A 27,765-nucleotide genomic window follows, 5' to 3' on the forward strand; every position below is an offset into this window, starting at 1 on the left:
GGTAAGTCCAGTTTGGCCCACCTTGGTCGCTCAATTATGTTGTCCTTTGGCCTTTTTTCACAGGGCATAAAACGAAGGGGAGTGTGAGGGGTGAGTTAAATGAGCCCCAGCCAGACATGCTCATGTTGTGACTCCAGCCCCAGCACACAATGGGGATCTATTTCTGTAAAGCACTAGGGTTATCTCTCCACTTACACTGAGCTCTCTCTCCCTCCATCTCTTTATCTACCCACTTGCGCAAATCATGGCGGACAGGAACAGCCGGCTGAGTGTTAAGAAGAAAGAGAAGAAGGTGGAAAACAAAACAAGCGAAGAGAAGGATAAAGAAAAAGAAAAGGGGAAGGAGAAAACTGTAAAAAAGCCTGACAAAGTTGTGAAGAAGCCAGCGGCAGACCCTAAGACAGATGAGGAGAAGAGGAATGGGGAAAATGGAGGGGCAACAGGAGAAGAAGCAAAGAACAGTGAAGAGAACGGAGAGTTTCAGCCTATTGAACTGCCACCGTTTGAGATTGTCACAGGGTGGGTGAGACGGTTTATTTCCAACAAGAGTTACAGTCAACTAACAAACTTGTTTTTTCTTTAACATATGCACTGTTGTCGAACTCTTATTCTTCATCACATTGTGTCTAATACATGATTTTTAATTTCAGTGATGAGGGATACTAATGACTCGCACCTGCCACCCTGACTAACCCAGCAGTAAGAATAGGGATGAGTCACAGAGACACAGACAGAGGTGCTGGATCCTGTTATATCACTCTGTCTAGCATCTGTTCCCCAGCCCCTGTCAAAATAATTTTACAATCTGCCAGGCTATACATTTTTAATATAACTGCAAATTAATATAAGAAGATAGGAGTGGTGTGTGTGTTGTATTGTGGCTGAATCATGATAAAGCTGGTACACATACTATGTGAGGATGTGAAAGCCAAAATTATATATGGAATCATAGCCTCATCAATATTCTATCCACTATGTTACTGTAGCATCATTACTCTTTACCGTCTTGGCAGGTTGACAAATTCATCACTAAATGAGTGACTCTTGCTCCATGTCAGGGAGGAAAGTAAATGCCTTTCACCTAAATTGGTATTTCCAGTTAAGCTGTCATACGCTAAGATTAGAGGTGACAGATTACTTTAAAAGCACACTTGATGGATGCTTCATGCTGATTGTTTTGTCACCGTTTTATGCAAATTTAACCTTCATACACTTTAAAAGCCAAAATGATAACAGTCTGTGCTGTTACACCAAGCATTTTATGAGATGCTTTGGCTGGAGAGTGCAGACGAGTTTGTGTTGGATTTATGGAAACTCTTGCTGTCATTTTTCACCAGGGAGCAGATGAGCCCGTTCTACTTCAAGTTTCAGTTCAGGAACGTTGAGTACTCATCGGGGAGGAACAAGACCCTGCTGTGCTTTCGAGTGGATACACCAGGAGGCACCAGCGAGCCTCTGAAAGGTTATATGGAGGATGAACATGCCACAGCACATGCTGAAGAAGCCTTCTTTCAACAAGTAATTATCTCACTCACTGCTTTTCTGATTGTACCTTTTCACATTTCTTTTCTTACTTAATTGTCCTTTTTCACATTTGAAGCCTGGAAATGGTCATATAATAAGACCTTTTCATATTTTCTGTTTAAACAGCAGTCACACCCCTAATTGTCATTCTTAAAGTCCCTGTAAAGTGAGATCTGAACTTTGTCTCTTAACACACCAGGTAGATTGGAATAAGGTTGCTATAAGCAAGTGAAAACATTGAGATCTACAGTACTGTGCAGAAGTTTTAGGTATGTTTGGGCTGAAATTTGAGGCTGAAGTAAGGCGTGACTGGTGAGTACATTCACCTGAGGGCCCCTTCGGGCAGGAAGGAGGATTGACACAACCCAGGACATGCTCTGGATGTCTTTGTACATTACCAAGGGCATGGGAAAAATAATCTGATGAAAACAAAACAAAAACCATAGCTTTAGGGCAGAGTTATGGGTAGATGTGGCACTTAAACATAGCCTAGGGTACTGTTAGGGCCGGTAGGAGGGTTGCCACAACCCCCTGGTTGTCGTGTGTATGTTCTGAGCACCTGAAAACTGTTGGTGGTTGCTGGGTGTATTACCAGGGGTGCAAAGACCCAGACAAAAGAAATGCTGTTAAGCTTGACCTTGGCTGCTGAGCAACACACGTACATGTCAAATGTGTCGACACTGACTCTGGCTGCCCTCCATCCTTTCTTCAGCCCGGGGTTGTGGAAGAACCGTTAGCGCTCTACATGCCTAAAACTTCTGCACAGTACTGTACATACAACTGAAATGTGAATTTAGACAATTAGAAAGTTGTTGACCTCTTTCCTGGCTTGGTTTAATTTGTGCAGGGAAAAGAAAGGGGTCCATGACATCACCGGTCTCATTGGGCAATTGCCTCGTCCCCGCTAAGCAGTTTATCTTAGGACAGTCAGTTGTTAGCTGATGTCACTGCCTTATTGAAAGTTAACAGGCAGCTACATGCTGTTTTCTTGTTCATTTTGAGGTAAATTTCCCAAATCTATTAGCCACGGTGGCCAAGGGTCATTAAAAGTATCATAACAGAGAAATTTGCAACAGAAAACAGTCAATTTAATCCCCAACTTCTGTCACCCCACACTGGCACAGAGCCTGCACTCTGATCAGAAGCATTGCCCTATTTTTCTTGATTTGAAGATAATTTATAATTTTTCATGACTGAAAATCTGGCCTGGTGGTTCATGACACAGTGGCTTATAATATGATACAACACCTAAAAAACAGTATTTCTAAAAACACTTTACAGGGACTTTAACAAGAACAATAATATGGTAACAGAAATTTTAAAGTGATAGGTATTTTTACCATTTACTACAAAACACCTCATATTGCCTGTTAATCATATCTTAACCAGAGGCAAACTTTACCATTAGGCAAAGGTAGGCAATTCCATTGGGCCCCATGAAAAACCTAATAATTTGAAGGTTGTTGGTACATTTTTACCCTCATTAATGTATCCTGTCACTATTGGGAGAGGTGCATAAAAAGTGCATAAATTGGATTATTCCATGAGCTTTTTTTCGTAGTGAGTGATTCCAATTTAAAAAGAGATATGATTTAAAGGTGTGACGGAAACTACAAAATTAAGTAAAGTGTTTCTTAAAAAGGAAGAAGCAAGAGGAGAGCCAAATGTTCCCTATTACTCTGCAAACTTTGACAACCTTTTTTACTGTGCTGGTGGGTACTGACAACAGCAAAGCAACAATAATGTTAAATAGCAGTGAGATGCTGCTGCACTAGTGTTAGCATTGCCAATGAAAGTAGAGAGAAGCAAAAATAGTGATAAAGAGGATGATAAATACAGGGGGAAAATGAGGAGAAGAAGAGAAAGACATGAAAATAGAAAAATAAGGAAAATAAACTCTAAAATTAAAAAAAGCAAATTAAGTTAAAATAAGAATAAAAACATGTTGAAACATGCTTATTCTGTGTATCCTCGTTGAATTACGATGGTCTTCCTGCTGAAAAAAACAAGGTAATTTATGACAACAAATGACTGATTTTACCAGGTGAATGGTCATTAAAATTCTTAAAAACCCAGATCATGTTGTTCATGAAAGAATAAGAGTTAATAGTGAGTGCATTTGTTTAACTGTTTTTACATTTGTTGTTCTTTAGCTTGTTTGTAATGCATTCCCTGACATCTTTACATAGGAGTCTTTCTAGATACAAAAGCATTATAAAGGGGAGGGGACAATGGATAAGGTGGGCCCCATGCTTATGTTTGCCTTTGGCCCCAAAATTGCCACCCAAAGTCTGCCACTGATCTTAACACATTAGATGCAAATTAAGTCAAATTGTAAAATCAGTTTTATATATGTACATATACATCTTTATTTGTATAGTGCTGATTCATAATCAGTGTTATTCAAGACACATTACAAGGAAGGCAGGTCCAGACTGTACTCTGTTATATTCCCAGCATTAATCCACCATAAGTAGCAAAGTTGACAAAAAAAAAAAAACATCCCTTCAGCCATCTGCTGAAGCTGTGCTGGGGTTGAAAAAGGTTAAAGGAAAAGCAGAAAGAGAGTATATAGGGGTGCAGAAAGGGAGAAAAACGGAGATGGAGAAAAAAGAAAAGTGAAAAGTGAGAAAATAAGCAGAGTAACAACAATGAATAAGAATTGGCTCTCCTGTCCATAAATCCATCTTCCATTGTCTTAAATATGACTATAATGGTAGTAACAATTGTAATAATTATCAGTAATATCCTTATTTCATAATAGACTGAACATTATAATATGAGAATAAGCAGCTAGAGGATAATAAAATGGAGAGGACTGATATTGGTAATTAAAGCGATTAAAGTGGAGCTACTCTAAGAACTGGATTTCCAATAATACAATAGATATATGGCTGATGTTTATAGTTGTTCTTGTAGATTGATATACAATACTGTGCAAACTTTTTGACATGTATGGGCTATAAATTGAGGCTGTAGCAGATGTAGCTTGTAAGCTACCTGAGGGCACCATCAGGAAGGAAGGAGGATTGACGCAAACCCAGTCGTGTTCTTCATGCCCTTGAATATTACCAGGGGAATGGGGAAATAATCTGTTGAAAAAATAACAAATTCACACTTTTAGGGCAGAGAAAGGTGTGGACATGACAGGTAAGGATGGCCTAGGGCAGGGGTTCTCAAACTTTTCCGCCCACAACCCCCAAAGTAAAGGTGCCAGAGACGGGGGACCTCCACTGTAGCTGAAGGTGGTTGAAGCATAGTTGAACACAGCCATGCACATTCAAGAGTAGCCATGTGCAGACTTACATTTGTTTATAAACATGACTTACATTTCAGCATATACCTCACCAAATTACCATGATTTTATTTTACATTGAACTAATTTTATGTACACATTTTTATAAAACTGGGCAAATTTGAAATCATTAAAAATATTCTTTGTTTTTTGGGAGACATCTGGGAACCCCCCTCTCAGACCCCCAGGTTGAGAACCACTGACCTAGGTACCATCCAAGCGGGTAGTAGGGTTGCCCTGGTCATACTGTGGATACCCGAAGGGCCCAAAATCACCAGTGGTCTCTGATTGTATTACCAGAGGTTAAAGGACCAGACAATTAGACGCTGCCGACATGAGTACAGCTTAACTCTACCACCCCCCACCCCACCCCAGCCCAGGAGTTTCTGGGAAAGATCCAGAAAATTTCTCTCAAAATTTCTGTAAATTTTCTAAAAAGAAACATTTCTTTTTGGTTTTGACTTACAAACTCTTGTCCTATACACTAATTTTAATAAGAAGTAATATATTTTTCTCCTCTTTGAGTGCATTAATCCAAACCTTTTCCTATGCAGGTGCTGCCAAACTCTTCCCAAGAGTATGAGGTCACATGGTATGTGTCATCCAGTCCCTGTGCAGCTTGTGCAGCCAAGTTGGCCACCATCCTCAAGCAGCGTAAAAAGGTCCGTCTATGCATCTTCTGCTCCCGTCTCTTTGAGTGGGAGCAGCCAGAGATAGTGGAAGGGCTCCGGGGTCTGGTAAGCGCTGGCTGCAAACTGAGGATGATGAAGCCGGCTGACTTCCTACATGTTTGGGAGATATACGTTGAAAAGGAGGACCAGAGCTTTACACCCTGGGAGGATTGCCAGGAGAACTACAACTACTATGTGGAGAAACTGGCTGATATCCTCAAGTAGAGGTGCAACAGTAAGTATAAGGTGTTTTTTTTTTTGTTTTTTTTTTACTTACTTGCTTCCATTGAGGCAATAACACTTTGGGATGTGAGTTTTCTGGATGATTGATATTCCCTGTGTTTTTTTTGTCTCTCTCTTTATCCTGTCTCAGGTGGATATGATGGACAGATCTCACCATCGACTGAACCACCAATCCACCTTATTGTCACTTTAGCACTGAGCATGTGCTCGCTGCAGCCCAAACAGTCGAATGGTGCAGATCAGCATTAGTTTGAATGAACACTCATGACAGCATTTTGTATTTTTTATTTTGATAAATTCAAACAGAGACACTAAATGCTTGAATGTCATTTCAGTGGCCTAACTATAGTTAAATAACAAACAATAGATGACACAATTTTGCAGAAGAGTGACTAATATTTACAGACGTCTGGTGTTTGTTCAAAGTATCAAATGATGTACTAAAGGTTTATTGCTAAGTCTTCATACATCTCAACACATATTCACAGGGCACACAGTATCTGAACGCTATTGATTTTTTTATTGCATAAATATTATTTTATATTTTAACAGTACCTTTGAATGCAATTTTAATCATAAAATGTGTGTTAAATATTTACAGTTCACAACAGTACTGCAATACGAAGTTCTACTCAGTGCAGACAAAAATCTTTACACCTGCATATGGCAGGTGTAAAGTGATACAACGTGTCAAAAGACTTTTAAAGAAACAAAAAACAACCCACATATCACAAAGTTTCTAACAAGACATCAATACATGAACTATAAAGAAAAAAATGCCTGTAAAATCCCATTCCTGCTCATATTGTGCTAATAAACAACATGTGAAAAAATAACTACTTCCTTGAGTTCTTTTACATAACTGTCATATTTTCTCCTTGTTAAGAAATGACAAAAGCTATTCATTGATCAATCAATGTCAATCTTTTGCAATGAGCTATCAGCATTAGTTAGCCAGCAAGGTAGCTGGCAACAGCATGGTGTGTCAGTGTGTCATCTTCTTCTCCAACATTCAAATTAAATCCTTCCAGAGGTTGTATTTACTCTCCTATCCAAGGATACAGATGCCAAATATACAAAATTTGTCTGTAATCTACATATAAGACTTTGAGACCAACACCTACATAGTTAACCTAAAAATGCTGGCATAGAGGTCAAAGCACAGCTGAAGCAAAAAGACAGACCAGTTCGAACTGAGTTCAAGAAAATGAGTCTAACATGCCAGGAATTATGGACCTCACGACAAGACATCACATTAGGTCCCACCACCACAGCCTAAACCAACGCTTCACACTTGCATTTTTAAACATCTGTTATTTAAGACTACAAAAATGTTTTATAACTTCTGCAGAAATAATGCCATTCTTTTTGTACAGTGTAGACATTGTGTAGAAGTTTGTGTGCAGTTTTTGATGACTGAAAAATAAAAAATAAAAAGTGCAACTGTTACAAGGAGGCTAAATACAGTGGCCAGTGAGTTATGCATAAGAATTAAAACATCTCCTAATACTTGCACTGCAACATAGGAAGTTATGGGTGCATATGAGTGCCTATTCAGCATTCCTATCAAACTGGACAAATGGCTCCATCTTGTGACCGGAGGTGTCAAAAACTGGCATCACATGCCGTCTGGGTTTATTTAACCATTTCAAATTATTTTGGCTCTTAGCTCTCAAACCATTGTTAATACATAAGTGAATGTGTGAAGAATCGTTTTTAATCTGGTTATATTTGATTAGAATTCTATCAAAGTGTATGATTCTGGTATTGAGTTAGTTTAGCTGCATTAAAAACAAGAGCAGACCATATTTTAACCAAGAGTAAAGAAAGTAGTCTTTTATGGTGATAAGATAATAATCAGAGGTGGATTAAAAGACTCATACTCAAGTAAAAGTGCAGTTACTCTGGTTAGAATTTATGTAAGTAAAAATAAAAGCACTGGTCTATGATTCTGCTCAAGTAAAGGTAAAAAGTATTTAAGTTTAAGTACACAGTAGCTACTAAGGAGCTATACAATTTATAATCTTATTGTTCAGCTAAAGTCACACCTTTATAATAAAGTAGAATACACTGCAAAATTGACAGTGTTAACTAAACTCATATAGATTCAAATTCAAAACTTTAAGTGTCTATATTGGTCCAAACTTAATAGATAAACTACACTTTGGAAAGTGTTAATTATTTTACAATATGACAGAGCTGCAGTAACTCTTGAAAACTTGTGGTGAGGTGGGTCTCCTCTGGCAAGTAAAAAGCAGAGAGTTAACCTAATAGCAACACAGTTCATACTGATGAATAATAGTAAACATACATCCCTTAGGGGCACGTAAAGTCCCAGCTGGGACTCTAACTCAGTGGATAACTTTACCCACAGTGCAAATGTGTCTTACATCAAAAATAACAATCATCAGCAGTCATCAGTTTGATGTGGAATCATTCTCTTGCTATGTGCTACTGTGTAGTCAACAGAGGGGGAACAAGTATAGTAAAGGTAAAGGTACAGAAAACTTAGGTAGAAGTAAAAATACTGATTTCAAAATGTACTCAAAAAGTACAAGTGCACAAAAAACCCCACTTAATTACAGTAATTTAAGTAAATGTAATTAGTCGCTTTTCACCCCTGTTAATAATTTAGCATAGAAAAAATTAACCATTATATTTTTAAGACCCCTGTCAGCCATTGGCTATAAGAATTATACTAATGTTTCTCTCCCATACAACACCCCTGCTTACATGGTTTAATGGACACTTTTAAAAGCCCAGGCTTTGCTTTATTTTACCTTTAGGCCAAACTTTTTTCAGCTCCACAATGGAAAGCATTGGACTATAATGATCCCTTGAATTATTATACTTCCAAAGATGTGGTTTCAAGTGCACAATATACAATGTTGGATTTTTGCCGATTTCAGATATGCTGATATTAACAATTTATTTTGATGACGAAATTCAAACATAGTTTAGACCTAAAACTTCAGTCCTAAAAATATGCAATTTAAATTTTGAGGATGAACAAATTCATAAATTTCAGTCCTTTAAACACCTTTTTAAAGTGTTAGGATTGACAATGAATAAAGAAAAAGACCAGCTGAAGTAGGTCTGTTGGTCCAGCCTAAAACTTCACCTACTCATTTGTATATTCATCCAATATTTACAGCTGATATAGGTAGACTTTTGTGACCATGATGTCAGTTGTAAATATTAGAAATTTTCATATCTACAGATACTTTTTAAGCTAATATCTGTTGATACTGATATCGTAACAATAACACCATGCACCCTCACTATAAGCAGTCCACATGCTCATTATTTGCTGTGATACTAAATGGCCTCAGTGCCTCATTGTTTAAAGGAAACCAGCCCTCCATTGTTGTCTTCTGTATCAAGGCTCTCAGTCGTCACAGCTAGAGAGAAAAAGTTAAAAGACAAGATTGGAAAACTTAGATTATGTGTGAATGACTTAGACAAATACATAAATTCATCAGACTTGTTTTATTTGAAAACTGTGTTTGTAGTATTATTGCAGTACCTTGGTCCTCCTGCACAGTTATTGGTAATGGTGTGGTTTCACTGCAAATTGTGCCATTCTCTTCCACTTCTACTGGTGAAAATAAAAGAAAATTTTTAACTAAAAACTTTAAATAGATGTTAGTGTTGAATAAAACCAGGGTAACTCACACTTGCATAGACATCTAGTTAAGGTCTTACCTTTAGAGGGTGCGTTCAGTGTTGCATCAGTGATGTACTCAACCAGTGGACAGGGCACATCTGTAGGATGGAGAAAGGAAGCTTAAACCAACAGCTAAAGGAAGACAAGTGTAAGACTGAAACTTGAAGGTGTCAGGAAATCGTTTGACAGACGGTACTTTCAAAGATAGCAGTTATTAATCACTGGTGGGGCCTGTTCTTGCAGTATGTGCGGAAACTGCACCCAAAACCACAGGCAGTGTTTAATGGGGTCTACCTACCAGCTCCCTTTTGCTGAGCCATGGTGAGAAAGAGGTCTGCCTCTTCTAGCCTTTCTTCTTCTTCAGCTTTGAAATAGCAACACATCAAGATGAACTTAACATCAACATATATTACCATTAAAGGAGCTTTAGTGACTATTTTAGTAAACAATTGACTATGCATTAGCAGTTACAGAACATCATGATTATTTATATGGTGTTACAAAGTCAAGTTCTTATAATAAATATCCTTTTAGCTATTAATTTACTGCTAAATGCTTGTTTTTGGTTAATTAGCTAGTCACTAACTTTTTTCTGTTGTATAGTGCTTAACAAATTTATTAGACCACCTGTCATATTTGTCTCAAAGACCATCCAGCATCATGAAGTGCTTTAATGCGGACTCTTTCATTTTCAGTGAGCTATCCAGGTTTTACCATTTTGAACAGTAATGAGGGATTTCAAACTGAATTCATCCAAATTTGAGCCGGCTCACTGGGCTTCTCTGAGAAGTCAGAAATTAATCAAGCATAACATTCAACCACTAAAACTAATTTTTCTGTTCAGAAATGCAAGTAAATAACTACAATTTGACATATTAATCAAGAAATATTAATGTGTTTTACTATTTTTTTCATATTTTTTTATAATATATAAAATAATAATAATATAAAATGATTTTGGTAATTACCAATGCTGTTAATTTAGGGCAGCTGTGGCATAAACCTTACTTTGGTTAGGATTAGGGTGGTCTAATAAATTTGTTAAGCACTGTATATGGCTGAAACTGGCTATGGAGATCTGAAAAACAGAATTAGTCTGTTGATGATTGTAGATATAATATGATCTATAAGACAAGGACTAAAAGAATCTGCAATCAAAGAGTCAGAGAAATGTAAGTAAAACCTGGTTTGCGGAAGACTCTGAGAACAATGCATCCAAGGATAACAGCAATGATCCCAAAGAAGATACAGCCAGAGATGGAGAGAAGCACCCTCCTCTTCAAAACTACACAATAAAAATAAAAACAGATTAAAAGTGAAACAGTTTATGCACTTGCAGGGCTAAACTTGCTTGTGCTGTACTCACGAAGGTTCTTGGTCTTGAATTGTTCACTGAGTTTTGACTGCTTTGGTCTGCCATCACGAATACCCCTGCAGGTGAACTGGCTCTGCTCAGGGTTGTTTTCGGGCGTGACAGTGTGTCTTGCTGAGACCAGCTGATCGATACTTTTGCCTTCTTTGAACCTGTTCAAATTGTATGTTTGATCAGAAGAGTAAAAAACAAAACAGTGCAGATATGGATGCACTTAAAGCTCATGTCAGGGTTTTGTAGCTGGTTATGAAATAGAAGGAAATGATCAATTATAGACCTAAAAAAGAAAATGAGGCCATTAGCAACAAGATTTTTAAAGTTAAGCTAGTCATTCTTTATGCCTGCGACCCTTGCCATAGGGTAGGCATCAGAAGAGGCTTTTTATAAAACTCTGCTATAGAGTAGCTAAACCCCAGAGATTCAGCTGAGGTGTATCTATCCTGGATTTTCAAAAAATAACCTAGGAACATTACAGACAGGATGGGAAGGGGAAAGGGACATGGTTCACCCACTCGCTCCTTCAGGCCACATCAGCTACAATATCCAGTCTTTGCTGCTTTTGCAGTTTCAGTTATTAGCCATAAAGTCACAAGGTAGATTTATGATAGGCTATATTAGATAGAAATATTGGTTTATGTATGATCCTGTAAAAGGCACAAGTTTAGATGTTACTAACCCTGTTAGAATTAAACATTAAAACAATTACATGACTGTAATTTTAACTCCATTCTGAGTGTAATGGTCCATGTTGAAAATATTTGACAGTGTTCATCCACCCATGTTAGTTAAACTCTGCAAAGATCTTTTGGGCTAAGCTTTTACACCATGAGTGAAGTTATCCAGCTAGTGTCCCCATCTGTGACTTGAGGTGTTCCTGAAGGACGCATAGTGCGTATTCTTCATCAGTAGGAAGTGTGTTGCTACAAGGTTGACTTTTTGCTTTGTTCATGCCAGAGGAGACCCACATCGCCACAGATTTTCAAGAGTTACTGCAGCTCTGTCATATCGTAAAATATTAACACTTTCAAAAGTTTATCTAGTGTGGACAAAGATAGGTAATTTTAAAATATTTAAATGGAACTTTATATGAGTTTAATTAACATTGTCAATTTTGCTGTGTTTTTTTACTTTATTATAGACCAGTTCTTTTACTTTTACCTAAGTACATTTTAGCAAGAGTAACTGTTTTTTACTTGAGTACAATAGTCATGTACTTTTTTCCACCTCTGGAACTACACTCCCTACAAGATTATAGTGCCACAACAATATCTCTGATTGGTGGAGGCCGCGAGCTCAACATTCAGCTGTTACTAATGAATGAAACATTTATTAGTTAAATACAGATTATATAAATGTAGAAACGGTGGTATATGGTCCCGTAGAAGACACAAATCTGTATTTTATTAAACTTGTTTTAAGAAATTGGTTTATTTGTGGTACTTGGTAAAAGAACGACATCACCCACAATCCCAGAGTATCACAGGAAAATCTCTGATTGGTTTTACCTGCAAATTTCAGCTGTCAGCTGCTACTAACAAATTAGTGTGTTTTAAAAAGTTGGCAGTAAATATTGAGCTGTATGGTGATAAAAGCTGGCATCACATATGTCACCTGGCGACAGAGCAGCCAATAAAAAATGAAATTGCAGTATTGCTGTTTCAACCTGTAAGGGGTAGTCACAATGCATATTTTTAACACTAATGCAGAATCTAAATACTTCATACTCAAATGTCAAGACTTGGACCATAACTGATCAAAAATAATACTTAATATCTATAAACATGATTTTCATCTGATAAAATCAGGCTTTAGTTACTCTATAATAACATTAACTTAAAAACACCCACACAAAGAAATAAGAGATATGACTTTGTCCACAGAAAAAGAAAACTCAAGCTAAAGTTCCTCACAAGAGTTGTAAATTCTTGACTTTGTTAAATTATTATTATTTAAATTTTAATTACCATGTGTAGTTCCAGGTTAAATTGCTGTCCTGCACCTCACATTTGAGCACCAAGCTGTCGGTAGAAAAGACTTCTGACCAGCCAGTTAACAGATCTATACTGGCCTGTGGGCGTTCTGTAGAAATAAAATGAAATCCAGTGAACAAGTTCATAAGCGAAAAGTATAAGAGGGGCATAATTTAAAACTTACCTAGGATCTTGATGTTTACAGCCTTACTCTTATCTGATTTAAAGTCTTGAACACTTCCTCTTTTCACCTGGCACTGATATGATCCAGTGTTTGCTGTGACAGCAGAAGTGATGGTGTGACTGTCTGTAGACTCAATGATAGGACTGTTATCTTTGAACCAAAGGTATTGCCATCCAGAGGAGACATTAATGTGACAGTGGAAGGAGACACTGTCTTCTGTGTGCATTACATCGTATGCTGGTGTCCGTGTCAGTGTGACTCTGGGTTTTGCATCTGCGGGGTAAAAACATTTTCACATAAGTATACAGCCAAATATAAATTTACATGATAATGAAAAGCTGAGAGGGACTTATCTTGTCCCAAATTGATCAGGACGGTTCTGTTTTCAAGCTCTGAGTAAATATAAAACACAAATACATCCCAGTTTTGAACAGCCACCATCCTGGTTGAAGCAGGCTACCGAAACAATGCACAATGCTTTTTCTGTATATATTTAATCAGTGTTGTAATCAAAAACATCACTAATGTGCTGAGTTAAAGAGCTCTTCTGTTTTGTATGTTCGAGTGTCAGTCAATCTCAGTTTTTGGCGATAGCTAACTAATTCATCTGTAATAGTGACAGGACCTGCTGCCTAACATTGGGTAGGATAGCTGTCATGCAAAGAAGCAAGTCAGTATTTTTATGGTGCTCCGGGAGAGGTAGAGCTTCCTTTGAAAAGTACCAGGCATTGAATATACCGCATTTTGCACAAACTGGTAGTGTCAATTTTTCCATCCCCCATAGGGGAAAGCTGACATAAAGAGCCTTACTAAAATTAGTGACCACAAATGGTGGCAGGAAACAGCAATGCTATGACCTAATTCAGTGAAGCAAATGACAATAAAAAAAACTTAATAGAGCAAATATGCTCCATGTCACCATGTTGGTATGTGGTAGTGTCACATAATTACATATCTTTTTGTGGTAGTTTTTAACCCATCCATCATACTACAAGAAAAAAAACAGTATAGATAGTTAAAGTAAAGATAACAGATGTATTAAGTAAATACTGACAAGGCATAGAAAGGAGAAACCTGGTTACATAAGTAAGGAATTGATGCCAGAATTACATTTTTGAAACACTGGTTGATTTTAGGAGACAGGTGTCTTCATCTGCTTGGGCATGGCCAGATGTCCCCCAATTTTTGGGGACGTCTATGAATACTATGAATTCTAAAGAGATCTTCTTCTTGTTACACTACAGACTGATTAAAACTTCCCCCTTCACATATTTCAAACTGATCCGATGTAAAAAATCATAAAATGTTTGCTGGTTTTAGCCCTGACGCTTTTTGATTAAAAGTTAAGTGCCCATGCTAAACTCAGGCATTTCCTGTAAGAAGTCCAGTTTTCCTTCAAAATAAAAGTCAACTTGTGTTTAGTCATTTTCAAGCTCCTGTAAAGTGAAAGTGGATGGAACACAAAGGTGTTTGCATAATTAATTTTTTGAAAAAAAAACAAAAAAAACAACGTTATGTTGAGAAATCAAAGCTTTTTTTACATAACACTTTTCCATCCTGGAGTCATTTACTCACAAAGAAGTAACACACCATTGGCACCTAGCTGTCTCCTCCTGTCTCTGTGGTTTTAATGCTATGCTAAGCTAACAATGTCACGGCTGCAGATCTATACTTGACAACAATGGATTTTAGACATTTTAATTATTCTTCAAGCAGTGTTTTTTTTTAAATCTATATGGCAAAATAAAAAAGAACTTAAATAATACTCTGTAAAGTACAATGTCAAATAAAAAAAAATCCCCCAAACTCACCGTAAATACTGAGTCTAAGTCCAGAGCTGGGGCGGCTGAGGACAGACCTGCCCTCAATTTTTCCGTCGCAGCTGTATTGTCCTCTGTGAAGGTCTGAAGCGGTAATGGTAAGAGTTGTCCTTCTCCTGTTGTCAAAAGATACGGTATCATTCACCATTTTGTCGTCTTTATACCATGTATACGTCCAGTCAGAGCTGCCATCCAGCATCCCACAGCTCAGCTTCACGGTCTCGGAGGGGAACACATCCAACCATGGTGTTTCTAATTTTAGAGTTGGGACAGGGATTTCTAGGAAGAGAAACACACACATCATCCTGTTTTTTTTTTTTTCAACATGCTTTAAGATATTTTCTCTGTTTATGTCCATTTTAATTAACAGAATGAAATCAACAAAGAAGATGAACACCAAATATGTTCACACAACAAAGTAACACCTCTTCACAACATTTCTTTGGCTCACCGGATACTAGTAGGGTCCGTGTGTCACTGTGCTCTGTGTGGTACTGTGTTTTGTCTCTTATGGCTATGCACTTATAAACCCCACTGTCTGATAAAGTGGTGTTGATGTTAAATCTGTTGCCATTGATAGCCAGTGGTGTGTCATTTTTGTACCACTGAAACCTCCAACCAGACGAGAGTTCAACTTTACATTCAAATGACACCAACTCTCCAACATACACCTTCTCTACATTAGGCTGTTGTGTCATCAGGGGCTTTGGCTTTTTCCCTAAAACACAAAAAAATTCATCAGGTATTTATAGCATCAGCAGTTGCAGTTTAACTGTTCAACAGAATATTTAACCAGCCTGATAACAGGATGAATGACCAGTGGTTCACAGCAGAAACAGAAACAGAAAAACCTATTACTTCTACATAGTGCTGATAAATATTTAGAGTAGGTTAACAGAGACATACCTTTGACTTGAAGGCGTATATCCTGACTGCCATAGAAGAGGAACTCTTTCATAGTTCCTCTCTTTGCTTTGCATCCATACAATCCATCATTTTCTGTGCTGACAGAGCTGAATCCATACTTTCCTCCAGATTCCACAAGCTGAGTCCCGTCTTTGTACCACGTGTAGTCCCATCCAGAGGAAACATTCATGTGACAGGTGAGGGAGACAGGCTCTCCAGAGAACATCACCTTATAATCTGGATCCTGTGTCAGTACGGCACTTGGTTTCTCAGCTGAGTGAATAAATACGCCATTAGTATGTTAAAAAAGACATCATCAACAGTGATATAAAAGTCTATGTTGCAGCAGATTAATCACACACAACTTGGTGTAACCCCGATAAAAGTTTTTTCATCCAAAATATTGATTCAGCTTTAATTCCAAAATATTATTTCTATTCTAAAAGAAAAAAGATCTTACCATACAATGAGAGAGTGAGTCCTAAGCTAGAGTTGCTTCTGACAGGTCTTCCTTCCAGTTGTCCCTTACACTTATACTGTCCTGCATGTGCTGCTGAAGCAGAATTGATTGAAAGAAGAGCTCCATTATTGTCCAAAGAGACGACACCATCAGCCCTGACCTCCCGTCCATCTCTGAACCATGTATAAGTCCATTCAGAGCCGCTGTTCATCTCGCACTTCAGCTGCACCAACTCATCAGGAAAAACATCCAACCATGGTGTTACTGGCGTCAAAGATGGAACAGGAACTTCTACGGAGGGAGAGAGACATCGTCCACTTTTATACCATCAGAGAAATCTAGCAATATTTGATTCTATGACTAAAAAAACAAAGGCCCAAAAAGCAGGCATAAACAGCTATGAAATCTGTACTGAGCAGGGGTGGACAGTAACTAAGTAGTTACATTTACTCACATTACCATAATTGAGTAGTTTTCTGGGGCACTTTTTTGAGTATATTTTGAAGTAAGTACTTCAACTTCTACTTTAGTTTTAACCAGAGTAATTGTTCTTTTACTTGAGAACTATACTCTTGTACTTTTTCCACCTCTGTTGTCTACACATCAGCACAAAGCAAAGGAATAATTCCACATCCACCCAAAACAGCTGGTGAATGCTAATGATTGTTGTTTTTTGATCTGAGACACATTTGCACCATGAGTGAAGTTATCCACTGAGTTGGAGTCTCAACTGTGACTTCAGCTGTCAAAATTCCTTGTTCCTTGCCCTTAATTCTTTCCAGAGGAGATTTAACTTGCCACAGGTTATCAAGAGTTGCTGGCGCTCTGTAAAATATTACTTTCCAAAATGTAGCTTAACTTCATGTAGTGTGGACCAACACAGATGGTTTTAAAGTGTTAAATTTAAATCTATATATGAGCTTTGTTAATGCTGTCAATTTTGCAGTGTATTTTACTTTATTATGAAGGTGTGGCTTTACCTGAAAAACCTGGTTTGAGATCTACTCCTTTGTTTTCTTGCCTATAAGTGAAGCTCAATTTTTACAGTACAACTACTCAATAACTACTGAGTACTTAAAGTTAACTTTGAATTAAATACTTCCTACTTTTTCTAAAGTATATTTATAGACCAGTACTTCTACTTATGAAAATTTTAACCAGATTAACTACTTTGACTTAAATACAGTAGTCATGTGACACCTGGCCTAACTGATCACACACAACTGAGAGGCATAAAAACAGACAAGGCTGAATAGAAGAAAAGCAAAAATTTCTTCCTGATGTTAACAGGTAAACACATGCACTGTGCTTAAAATACAAAAAGACAAAATAATACCCTTAATGCAAACTAAGTATACTTTTCTTTAAATGAATTGTCCAGGCTAAGGTTAGTTGTGTTCAAACTGTGAGAACTCAAAGTTGATTTAATATTATCATGAGGGAGGAGAAAACTAGCTTTGTAACAGAATAACAAAAAGTAAAAAAAATGTAATTTTCTATTCTGAACATTCAGATAGATCATTCTGACTTTGTTGAGCATTAAAAATGCATCTCACTGTAGATTAAACAGACTCTTTCACCCCTTTCTTATGCCACTTCTGCATATGTATACACTAGAGAGCATCCCTCTCTGTATTGAACTTCACCACATCCTGCTTCAGCAGTAGATGCAAAAAAAAAGCTTTCAAATTGCTGCACTTCCTTAAAGAGCAGCTTGGTCATTTAGTAGTAATACAGAAATACATCCTTATTTACAAGAAAAATATTTAATCACTCACCTGCTTCCTGTTACACAAGGCTTTTAAAAGTTGACATGCTTTTTTGCTACTTATACTTACTGACAACAGTTAGTTGCATTTCCTCACTGTCTTCAGTGGATGTTGTTTTGCTTCTGGTGGCCTTGCAGGAGTACTCCCCTCCATCAGAAAGACCTAGCTGAAAGCTGTTGGTTTTGCTGGTGGCAGGCTGATCTTTTTTATTTTTGTACCACTGGTACTCCCAGCCAGAGGCAACATTAACATTACAAGTGAGGCTCACTTTTTCTCCAACATACATCGGGTTGAAACCAGGATCCTTATGTAAGGCTGGTTTTGGTGTGTTGTCTGAAATAAAAAGACAGTTCTCATCATGTTACTGCAACACTGTACCACAACTTTTAAAATTAAGTCATACATTGATCATGTTGTTGACATCTATAATAATACGTAGAAATAGCTGCTTGAAATTAAAAATATAATGCCACAGTTTTTGGGTGAGCGGATGAATAATAATAACTGTGTTTACATTTTAGTACGGATGCTATTTCTAATTTCTAATAGTATTTTGAAACAAAGGCTGAAATACTGCAATACAGAGAGCCCCTACTGTGAGGCTGGACATTTATTAGGGCTGTCAGCACTATTGCCTTCATTTTTCTAAATCAAATTAAAAGCATGCTTTATTGTACCCTGTAGCCAGAGATGTAAAATAACTACACTGTACCTTGATGTCTCATTTCAGTTAAAAAAAAAAAAAAAAACACCTCAGTGGACAAGGCAAAAATCACCTGCACCTCGTGTTAGCAAAGAGTTATCTTTTTTTCCGTTACGCTTATTTTCCCTTTTAGCCATACCAAGCTTTCTCTCCTGTGGTTAATTTAATAACATAATCTTTGATTTATCTGAAGTTCCTTATTTTCTTTGAAATAAAGGCAGGGCTGTAGCCAAACAGGAAGTAAGTCATCCTTAGTTTATGGCAGTTCAAAAAAATCAAAATGAACCAACAGTTTTATGTACAAAATGTCAGAATTTTAAAAAATATGACAAAAGGGATATCAATTACTGAAATAACTCTCCCTTTTAGTATAAAACTCTTTCTGTTTCCTTGAAACTAGAGACTGAAATACAGTTTTTCTATAGTGATCCAGGTCATTTTGCTCAGTTTAGCAACAGGAGGCGGCTCTTTCAGTTCCCCATTCAGTACCACTTTGGCTTAACTTGGCCTGCCAAATTGTAACATAACAATGTAACATTGTAACAATGTCATAACATATTATTGATATTTGAGCTGATATTTTACTCCAATTATGCTTACATTTTTTTGAATAATGAAAATAACATGTGATCATTTTTGGAAATATACTGTCTCCCAAAAACACCTTGAGGGCCATTAATTCATCTATTAACTGTAACTCAAATACTGTAAGAAAGATCACTGAGGTAAAATGCCTAACCTCATATGCACATTGCACTAATCAGCTATCTTCAATCATTTTATCCCCCTCATGTTAATCTGCCCACATCCTTGCATAATTTAAACTCAGATCATGTCCAGTCAGCATCCTTGCACCCTTTGCATATCTTGCAACCATACTATCAACTCACATGGACTTGTACTAGAAATGATACCTACAAGTACTTGTACATATTTAAATCTTGATTTTTATACTTTTTTTTAGTTAATTTATTTTTTGTATTCAATATTTCATTCCTGTACTCTGAGAGCAAGGCTAACCGGAGTCAAATTCCTTGTTGTGTAAGCATACTGGCCAATAAAGCTGGTTCTGATTCAGATTTACACCATCCTAGACTGACTATTAAGTGAACGATCTGGCCTCAGTCTCCACTTTCAAAAGCAAGCAGAAAGTTTTAATGCCATTCAGAAAAATGTCTGTTTTGTTACTATTAATATTAAATCAACCAATAATGCAATCTTTCTCAAATGACTGATTTTTCGGTTATATGCAGATAAGATCACAATTTGATCTTTTTGCACTATGGAGATTGAGTTATTGTCAACAGCCACAGTTAGCTTAGCTTTACGCAAAGGCCTAAGAGGAAAAATACAGATCTTAACAGCTAAGTTCATGACCACAAATCCACTAACTAGTTTAGCAACCTAACCAAACTGTAAAATGCAAAGGTATGCCTATAACTGCTGCCAGCAAGAAAATAGTCCAGGACATAGCAGAGACAACAGTATTTTTAGTTTGGTTTTGGATGGACATAATGAATAACATGTTAACTAGTTAACTTCAAAGGTGCTAGTAGTCTTTTTGGTTATATTTGAGCAGAGGCAGGCAAACAGTTAACCTACAAATCCTGCTTTAGTTTTAAGATAACCTCAACTTAGCTAAGCTATAGGCTACTACTAAGCTGAGCTAAGACAGGCTAAACTAAACTAAGCTATGCTAAGGACATAAGCAGGATGTTTAGGTCTCTACTAACCTGCCAAAGTCCAAACTTAACACAAAGTTAGTCTGCCCCTCTAACACAATTATTCAGTTTAAATGGTGCAAAAAATAAAAAATAAAAAAAAAGAAGAAGAAGAAGAAGAAGAAAAAGCGGATTAGCTCAAATGTTCAATGTTCAATGGTCATTGTAAATGCATTGTAATGCTCTATGGAGCATAGTTGCCCTAAGTCTATATAAATCCATACATTTTATTAGTTTTTGTTTGTTAATTATGATCATAAATATTTCCTTGCTATTTCTAGAGATCTGAACATATTTATCTCAATATTATTATTATTACTATTTTTTAAAAAGAGCAAAACTGGTTTCTCAGAGTTAATTCTTGAGGAATCAAGAGAACAGGTAGGTAAAAAAAACAGCAATTGTAATCCCAGGATAACGAGACACTAGTTGAGATCTCAAAAATACCCCAAAATGTATTTACTATTACAGAAAATCATGTGAGATAAACAAAAAAAAGTATGGTATATGCCACCACAAGTCTTCGGTATTGGAACTGTGAATTCTTACCATAAACTTTGACTGTGGCTGTGTTACTGAACTCAGAGCTGACATTGCGGGATTCAAGGTGAGCTTGGCAGGCGTACACTCCTTCATGATCTTTAGAGACCGATGTGATGTTAAGCAATGTTCCCTCCTCATCTATGATCAGGGCATCATCATCATCCAGGAGTTTGGTTTTATTCCTGTGCCATGTGAACGTCCAGTCAGAGGCGCTAACTTCACAGCTGAATGCCACTATCTCCTCCTGAAACACGTCCAGCCAGGAAGTCAGCAGCTTCAGAGAGGGTGTAGGTGGATCTGTATATAACAAAAAATATTGTTAAACCCCAGTGTATGTAGCATGGAGATAAAGCTACTCGGAGATATGCTTACCAGACACCTGCAGGGTAACTGGCATACTCTTCTCTGAGTGGAATGGGACTTTCCCTCTCTTGGCTTGACAATGATATTTCCCTTTGTCAGCATGATTAATGGGATTTATGGTATAAGAGCTTGATATGTGAACTTCTTTTCCATCATGGAACCACAGATATTCCCACCCAGAAGACACAGGGGACACTGTGCAGGTGAACGTGACAGATTCTCCAGGGAACATCTCTGCAGGCTCTGGCTTCTGGCTCACTGTGGGTTTTGGCTTGTTTGCTAGAGGACAGAAAAGTCCAGATAAGTTAATCAGTTCAGTCAGGACTTTTAGCTAAATAAAGAAAGAGACATGCCACTATACTTACCATGCACTGTGAGTTGGAGGGTGTTACTATCTGCAGTAGAGATGACTTTTCTTTTATGTTGACCTTTACAGGAATAACTCCCAGAATATATCGGGTTTGCTGCAGTAATTGTAAGAATTGATCGGTCTGTAGACAAAGACACATTTGGATCTGAGTCTTCCACTTGCTCTTCATTTCTACTCCAGACGATGCTCCAGTCAGAGCTGCCGGTAAATGTACATCTGAACTCCACTTTCTCAGAGGGGAACACATCCAACCAGAGGGACTGAAGCTTCAGGGACGGCATAGGAGGCACTGGAAATGTACGTAAATATAATATATATATACATTTGTTTAAGAGAGAAAATGTGTCAGGGGAACACAAAAACATATCAATCCACCAATATCTTCCAAAGACTTTCTCAAATGTGTTCTTAAGAAAGTTTTCTAAGAGAAACCCACATCAAATTCATGACATGTTCTTGAAATACTAAATTGTTCACCTTTTTCCTTAAACTGATGAATGCCTTGTGCACATAAACTGGATGCTTGATCATGTTTTCCCTAATTAGCACAGAGCAGGTATGTTAAGCTTAATCACAGCAGGGGCTGAATTCTGAATTTGGGTCCAACCTGAGGGCCAAACAGGGTCAACATTTAACCGTAAACCATCAACCATATTTTCACTAGCAATGAAATATTGGGAAAAAAACTCAGCACTGATGAAAAATGACTTTTAGATTTAGAAAAGTCAAAATGATAAGTTTAAAAGTTTAAAAAATCAAATTTATTAGCTCAAAGGGTCAAAACATGGCATTTAAAGTCCAAATAATGTTTTTTAAAATGCAAACATATGAGATAGAAAGTTGAAATCATGATTTTTAATGGTCAAAATATGAGATGAATTTAAAAATCATCAGTTCAAAACATCAAAGTGTGAGAAAAGTTTTTACATTTTGAGTTTTAAAGGTCAAAATATTACTTAGAATTTCAAACTGAGGATATAAAAGGTCAAATTATGAGCTAAAAGTCAAAGTAAGGAGCTAAAAAGGTCAAAACGTGAGAAAAAAATCCAAATCGTGAGTTTAAAAAGTCAAAATGTTACTTAAAAATGTAAAATTGAGGATCTGAATGGTCAAAAAATAATATAAAAGTCAAAATTGTGAATTGACAAGGTCAAAATATGAAATAAAAAGTCAAAACCGTATTTTTGCATCATAACTGTGAGATGTAAAATCAAGAATATGAAAACAGAAATTTATATTCCCATATTCCTGACTTTTTAAAAATTGTTTTAACGTTTTATGTATTCTCATTTTCAAGGATATTTTAAATCATCAGGGTTAAGTTTATATTTTTAAACGGAAGGAAACCTGCAGACCTCATACCAGTAGGCCAGTTATAATAAAAATATGATCTGGTGGGCCAGGTATAACTGTACCATGGGCCGATTTGGCCCCCAGACCTTGAGTTTGACACCCCTGGCATAGAGATACTTCTCTTATTATTATTATTATTATTTTTTAAAGATTTATTTTAGGGCCTTTTCATGCCTTTGTTAGATAGAGGAGGACAGTAGAAAGACTCAGAAACAGGAAAGAGTGGGGAGAGACTTGTGGTAAACAGCCACTAGCCAGATTCGAATCCGGGCCACCTACATTCATGGTGCACGCCTTAAACCACTCAACTACTGGCGCACCCTGAGAACTTCTCTTTTACACCCATATGAGAGCATGAGACTGAAAGGCAGTGTGCAAACACAGAAGGCCCGCAGGAATGATGAAAGAATTAGCAAGATGTCAGTAGTGTCCAAATCTAAACGAATGTGATTTGATGAGAACTTCTGTTAAATGATGGTACATCTTTTTAACACGTCATTTAAATACCTGTCTGTTAGTGAAAAAACATAATAATAGGCTCAGTTTTAAATAAGAATTTTAGACTATATATATATCATAAGATCAAACAATGCATGCAAACCTACAACCTTCAGATTATAGGACTTTACCCACTGAGCCACAGTCAGATGTGTTATTGCCTTAACTGAGTATTTGAGTGCTAATAAGTGCAAAATTTAACATTTTATTCAGTCAGTGTCTGGTGTTTTCTTGCATTTTAGTCTTTTTGGTAAGTTTAAAAAGAGACTTTTTGAATGTCAGAATCTCTTAAAAATGTGTAAGTGGGTTTAAAGAATGAATTTCAGTGAGAGTGGTTGGCAAATGAGGCTAATACATGTTAAAGGTATTTTTACATAATTTTAAGCTCAATAAATCAAACTTTTACTATAAACTCCAGACAAATACAGTTGTTGTTTAGAGAGCTTTTAAGGGAGTGGGAAAGCAATCAAACGTAGAATGTTTTAAACTATTTAGAGACTATGGTGGTGGTATCCCTGTTAGGTCCATGTTAATCTAAACCTCAGCAGTATTTTCAAAAGTTTTATAGCTGTTTCTTAAGGTCAGGAGGAAAAACTGTTGTGTTGAAATCTTCCTTACTCACAAGTGCATAAAGTCAAACAGAAAATAGCTATGAGAAGTTTTTTGACAGCCACACCCATGCTAATTTCACAGTTTTTATTTTCCAGTTTTCACCACAGACACATTACCGTCAAGTGTATTTGTGTCTCTGCTTTCTCACACATCTATCTTTGTAGGCTCTGTGCAGATCCAGCACAATGTCATAAGTTATTAATTAGTAATTGAGGAAACTCAAAATCTATGGCTTCATCTTTTTTCTAAGTGATACATTTTCAGGGAGTCACATCTTTCAAATTCAAATAAAAAATATCACAGGCATACCTTCAAGTCTGATTAAGATGAACACACAGGAGCATAGTTATTCTATTTGAATAATAATGTAATAAAGTAATGCTCTCACCATGCACTGTTGTAACCACTGCTGTTAGAGCAGTAGGAGAAAGAGTGTCTCTGGACTTGGTGATGGCTGCCACATGGAAAAACACAGAATTAAGATCAGAATATGCAGACTTGAAAAGAAATTGCTATAATAAACTCAGATCTTTCAATAAATATCAATAAATCATATGCATATTAAACCTGTCACTGCTTTAAAGGTGCAGTGTGTAAAACTAAGAATATTGGCAGCATCTAACAGTGAGAAAGAAATGAGTACGTGTTATTTGGTCCCTTCTGTGGTACTGTGGAAACGTCCGAGATGTAAAGATTCAAGATGGAAGAGATAAGATAAACTTTATGTCTCACAGAGTGGAAAATTTGTCATGTGCTCTTCACCTGTACTGCAGCCATAGATAAAAATCAGCGACATTCAGATTACGCATGAAAAAACACTTTGACATACAGTGAGTAGCAATAAATAATAACCCTTAAAACCTAGAATATAAATACCATTATATTCTCAGAGTACCAGTGCAACAATGCAAGAGAAGTCACAATCCAGTCCACTACCCTACCTCATTATTTGCTGCTGTTAAATAGCTTTATAGATCCAGGAATAAATGAATTTTTAAACCAAGTCTACAGCGGGGCGAACCCTGAACTTCTTACCAGAGGGCAGCAGTTCATACTCTGGATGTAAAACATGAGATTCATCATTTACAGACTTAGTAGGCCTGCCTGAGAGCAGCCTGTTTTAAAAAAAATCTGCAGGGATGTGTGATTGTTACCTCCTATCATTTTACATGCAGTGTGAATCAGTCGCATCAGTTTGGATTTAAAAGGGATATTTCAGTGTTTTTGAAGATGAGTTGTATGAGGTATGTAGCAGTAGATGTGGCATTTCAGCATAATTGATGGGTACAGTTTCTCCCCAGAATTTAGCAAGGATTTGGCAAGAATTAGGTTACAAACAATGCTGGTTTGAATGTAACTACTATCAAAACATTTTGATGCATTTTATTCTATATCCAGAAAGCGTCTGGGTAAGGAAATAGTGACAAAACACAGAGGCTTTCTGGGTAAAAAATAAAGTGCTTCAAAAGTTTTTAATAGTGTGTACATTTGGGGCAACATTGTTTTGTGGACCATTTTTTAAACCAGAAATTCACTAAACTCTGCAGAGAAACTGTACCCATATGTTAGACTGTACAGCTCAGCTTCCTGGCCTGTACAACCAGTGAGTCCTTGTTACAGGAGCAATGCTCAGTGAAATAACAGGAGGCACAAGGCTAATGCAACTTCTACTGTTAGATATCTCATACAGCCCAACTTCAAAAATACTGAAATATCTCTTTAACTGCACTGACAGCTTACCAAACCATGCTGTGATACCATACCTGATTAGGCTCTCTAAGACAGCCTGATAAAAGATAAACATGAACTCCCAGACAATGTAGAGGATGTACCCATTGTTGTAATCTGCTATCAATGAGCTGTCAATAAAAACACCAAGATATTTATGTGGGGTGACCTTTGGTCAAACACCATCTCCTCTGTTGAACTCAAAACCAGGTGGTTTTCATCACACGATTCAAAAAATGTTGCAACCTCTGAGAGGTAGTCAGATATTTCACTATTTTTTTACATTAGTGACAGAATTACAGCGTCAATAACCAATATAATAGTTATTATCAGCCCTAGATGTCCTCATGTTTAAAGCTGCCAAAGAGGTGACATAAGAAAGACACACTCAAGTTACATAATTTCAATTATGCAATATGACAGGAATACATGGGGATATGGCTGCAGTATTGTGACACAAATGTTACATGAGGGGTGGACCAAACAGCAAGAACGTTGGGCAAAACTGTTTATTTAAGGCCTTCAAATATCTCATGTAATCGAAATTATTTAACCATAAACTGTCAACCTCATTTTCACCAGTAATGAATTATGGGAAGAAGTAAAACAAATGTAGCACTGATGATACATGATTTTGAGATTAAAAAAAGTCAAAAGGATAAATTGAAAGTCTCAAAATTTGAGATAAAAGTCAAACTTATTTGTTCAAAAGGTCAAAACACAAAATTAAAACTCAAAATAATGTTTTGAAATGGCAAATACATGAGCTAGAATGTCAAACACATATGTTTTAAAGGTAAAAATCTATGAGATTAGAAGTCAAAGTTAGGGTTTGAAAAGTTAACAATGTGAGTTGAAATTTCAAATCATGAGTTTAAAAGGTCAAAATTTTAGATACAATTTGAATTTGTGAGTTTAAAAGGTCAGAATCTGACCAAATTAAAAATTATAAATTGACAAAGTTACAATACAAAATAAATGCCAAAATTCCAACTTTAATTTATAAGTGTAACTTGCATAATTAAAAATATGGAATAAAAACACACAATTTCATGACCATATTCTTGACTTTTTATGTAACTATTTTTACTCTTTACTTTTTCAAACTTTAATGACTTAACTAGGATATTTCAAATCATCATGGTTAAATTTACATGTTTATACCAAAGGAAATCTGCAGCCCTCATACAGGTGGACCAATTATGATAAAAATATGATTTATAATATAAGGGTGACTGCACCACAGGCCGGAGCCAGAGTTTTGACACCCCTTCTTTACACTGAAATGCAAACTTGCACGAACAGTTGTTTGATTTTAGGAACTTTCAGACTCATTAGAACAAAGAACTTCATGTTCCGCATGCTGGTTTTCTCATGTTCCACTTCCTAAACAATACTCTTTTCAGACTTGAAACACAAGAACAACTTTTAATGCAAAATGAGGGAAGTGTATATTTGTTTAAAATCTAAAAACATGATAATTTAATATATTAATGTTACAACAAATATGGTTCTCAAATTAAACATCTGCAATGTATAAAAATGAAAAAAAGCTTTAAACTGCAATTTTAAAATCAGTGCTGTATACACACCACACATTTAGACAACTTTCTTACCTTCATCCTGAGCTGCACAAACAGCAGTGAAATCTGTCAGATACAAACAGGATGGTCATTCAATGCAAGACAAATATACAAATTATCTGGATTAAGAACAGAATTAGAAGCTATAAAACTTACATATCACACAGACAATCCTGAGGAGCCACATTTTCCATTGAGCTGCACATGTAGAGGCGGTGTTGTCTGGGTGGCGCATGCATCTGCTGTGCGGTGAAGTTCAGGAAAAGAAGTGGTGCGCAGAGCTCATGGGTGTGACACGACATCTTCACTGAGCTCACCTCTTTGTCTCTGACATTTGCTTTTTTTTGCAACAACAGGAAATGTGTTGGTCAACCAGCGACAGCATATGTTGAATTTGGGTTGCTGATATG

At 36.7% G+C, this 27,765-nt stretch overlaps 2 protein-coding genes across 3 annotated transcripts; one reads left to right on the forward strand and one right to left on the reverse strand.

The window, feature by feature from the left end:
• The first annotated feature begins 114 nt into the window (after positions 1-114).
• apobec2b (apolipoprotein B mRNA editing enzyme, catalytic polypeptide-like 2b) lies at positions 115-9,011 on the forward strand. Its single transcript, XM_041800311.1, has 4 exons — positions 115-519; positions 1,338-1,518; positions 5,374-5,725; positions 5,864-9,011. The coding sequence occupies exons 1-3, from the start codon at positions 245-247 to the stop codon at positions 5,713-5,715; spliced, it is 798 nt and encodes a 265-aa protein (XP_041656245.1). The 5' UTR covers positions 115-244; the 3' UTR covers positions 5,716-5,725; positions 5,864-9,011.
• On the reverse strand, positions 8,151-27,637 carry LOC121518068 (hemicentin-1). Of its 2 annotated transcripts, none has more exons than XM_041800264.1 (19): positions 27,512-27,637; positions 27,389-27,421; positions 24,433-24,498; positions 21,577-21,870; positions 21,221-21,490; positions 20,855-21,145; positions 17,951-18,214; positions 16,113-16,403; positions 15,653-15,925; positions 15,198-15,464; positions 14,738-15,025; positions 12,927-13,199; positions 12,737-12,851; positions 10,767-10,924; positions 10,584-10,685; positions 9,699-9,764; positions 9,439-9,498; positions 9,260-9,328; positions 8,151-9,134 (listed from the first exon to the last, which is right to left on the reverse strand). In XM_041800264.1, exons 1-19 carry the CDS (start codon positions 27,588-27,590, stop codon positions 9,070-9,072), a joined length of 3,324 nt encoding a protein of 1,107 aa, XP_041656198.1. In that variant the 5' UTR covers positions 27,591-27,637; the 3' UTR covers positions 8,151-9,069. The 2 variants fall into 2 exon arrangements, with proteins under 2 accessions (XP_041656198.1, XP_041656197.1); XM_041800263.1 differs by having other exon boundaries at positions 9,260-9,331.
• Positions 27,638-27,765: the final 128 nt, after the last annotated feature.

Source organism: Cheilinus undulatus, linkage group 11, assembly GCF_018320785.1.
Source record: "Cheilinus undulatus linkage group 11, ASM1832078v1, whole genome shotgun sequence".
Classification (NCBI taxonomy): domain Eukaryota; kingdom Metazoa; phylum Chordata; class Actinopteri; order Labriformes; family Labridae; genus Cheilinus; species Cheilinus undulatus.

Excerpts from the sequence above, each read along its gene's own strand:
- apobec2b (XM_041800311.1), top strand. The coding sequence starts at position 245 with ATGGCGGACAGGAACAGCCGGCTGAGTGTTAAGAAGAAAGAGAAGAAG. Across the intron at positions 520-1,337 it reads CCGTTTGAGATTGTCACAGG|GGAGCAGATGAGCCCGTTCT; the intron begins GTGGGTGAGACG and ends ATTTTTCACCAG. Across the intron at positions 1,519-5,373 it reads AAGAAGCCTTCTTTCAACAA|GTGCTGCCAAACTCTTCCCA; the intron begins GTAATTATCTCA and ends TTTCCTATGCAG.
- LOC121518068 (XM_041800263.1), bottom strand. The coding sequence starts at position 27,590 with ATGCGCCACCCAGACAACACCGCCTCTACATGTGCAGCTCAATGGAAA. Across the intron at positions 18,215-20,854 it reads AGCCACAGTCAAAGTTTATG|ACAACACACCAAAACCAGCC; the intron begins GTAAGAATTCAC and ends TTTTTATTTCAG. Across the intron at positions 15,026-15,197 it reads ACGGACCCTACTAGTATCCG|AAATCCCTGTCCCAACTCTA; the intron begins GTGAGCCAAAGA and ends TTCTCTTCCTAG.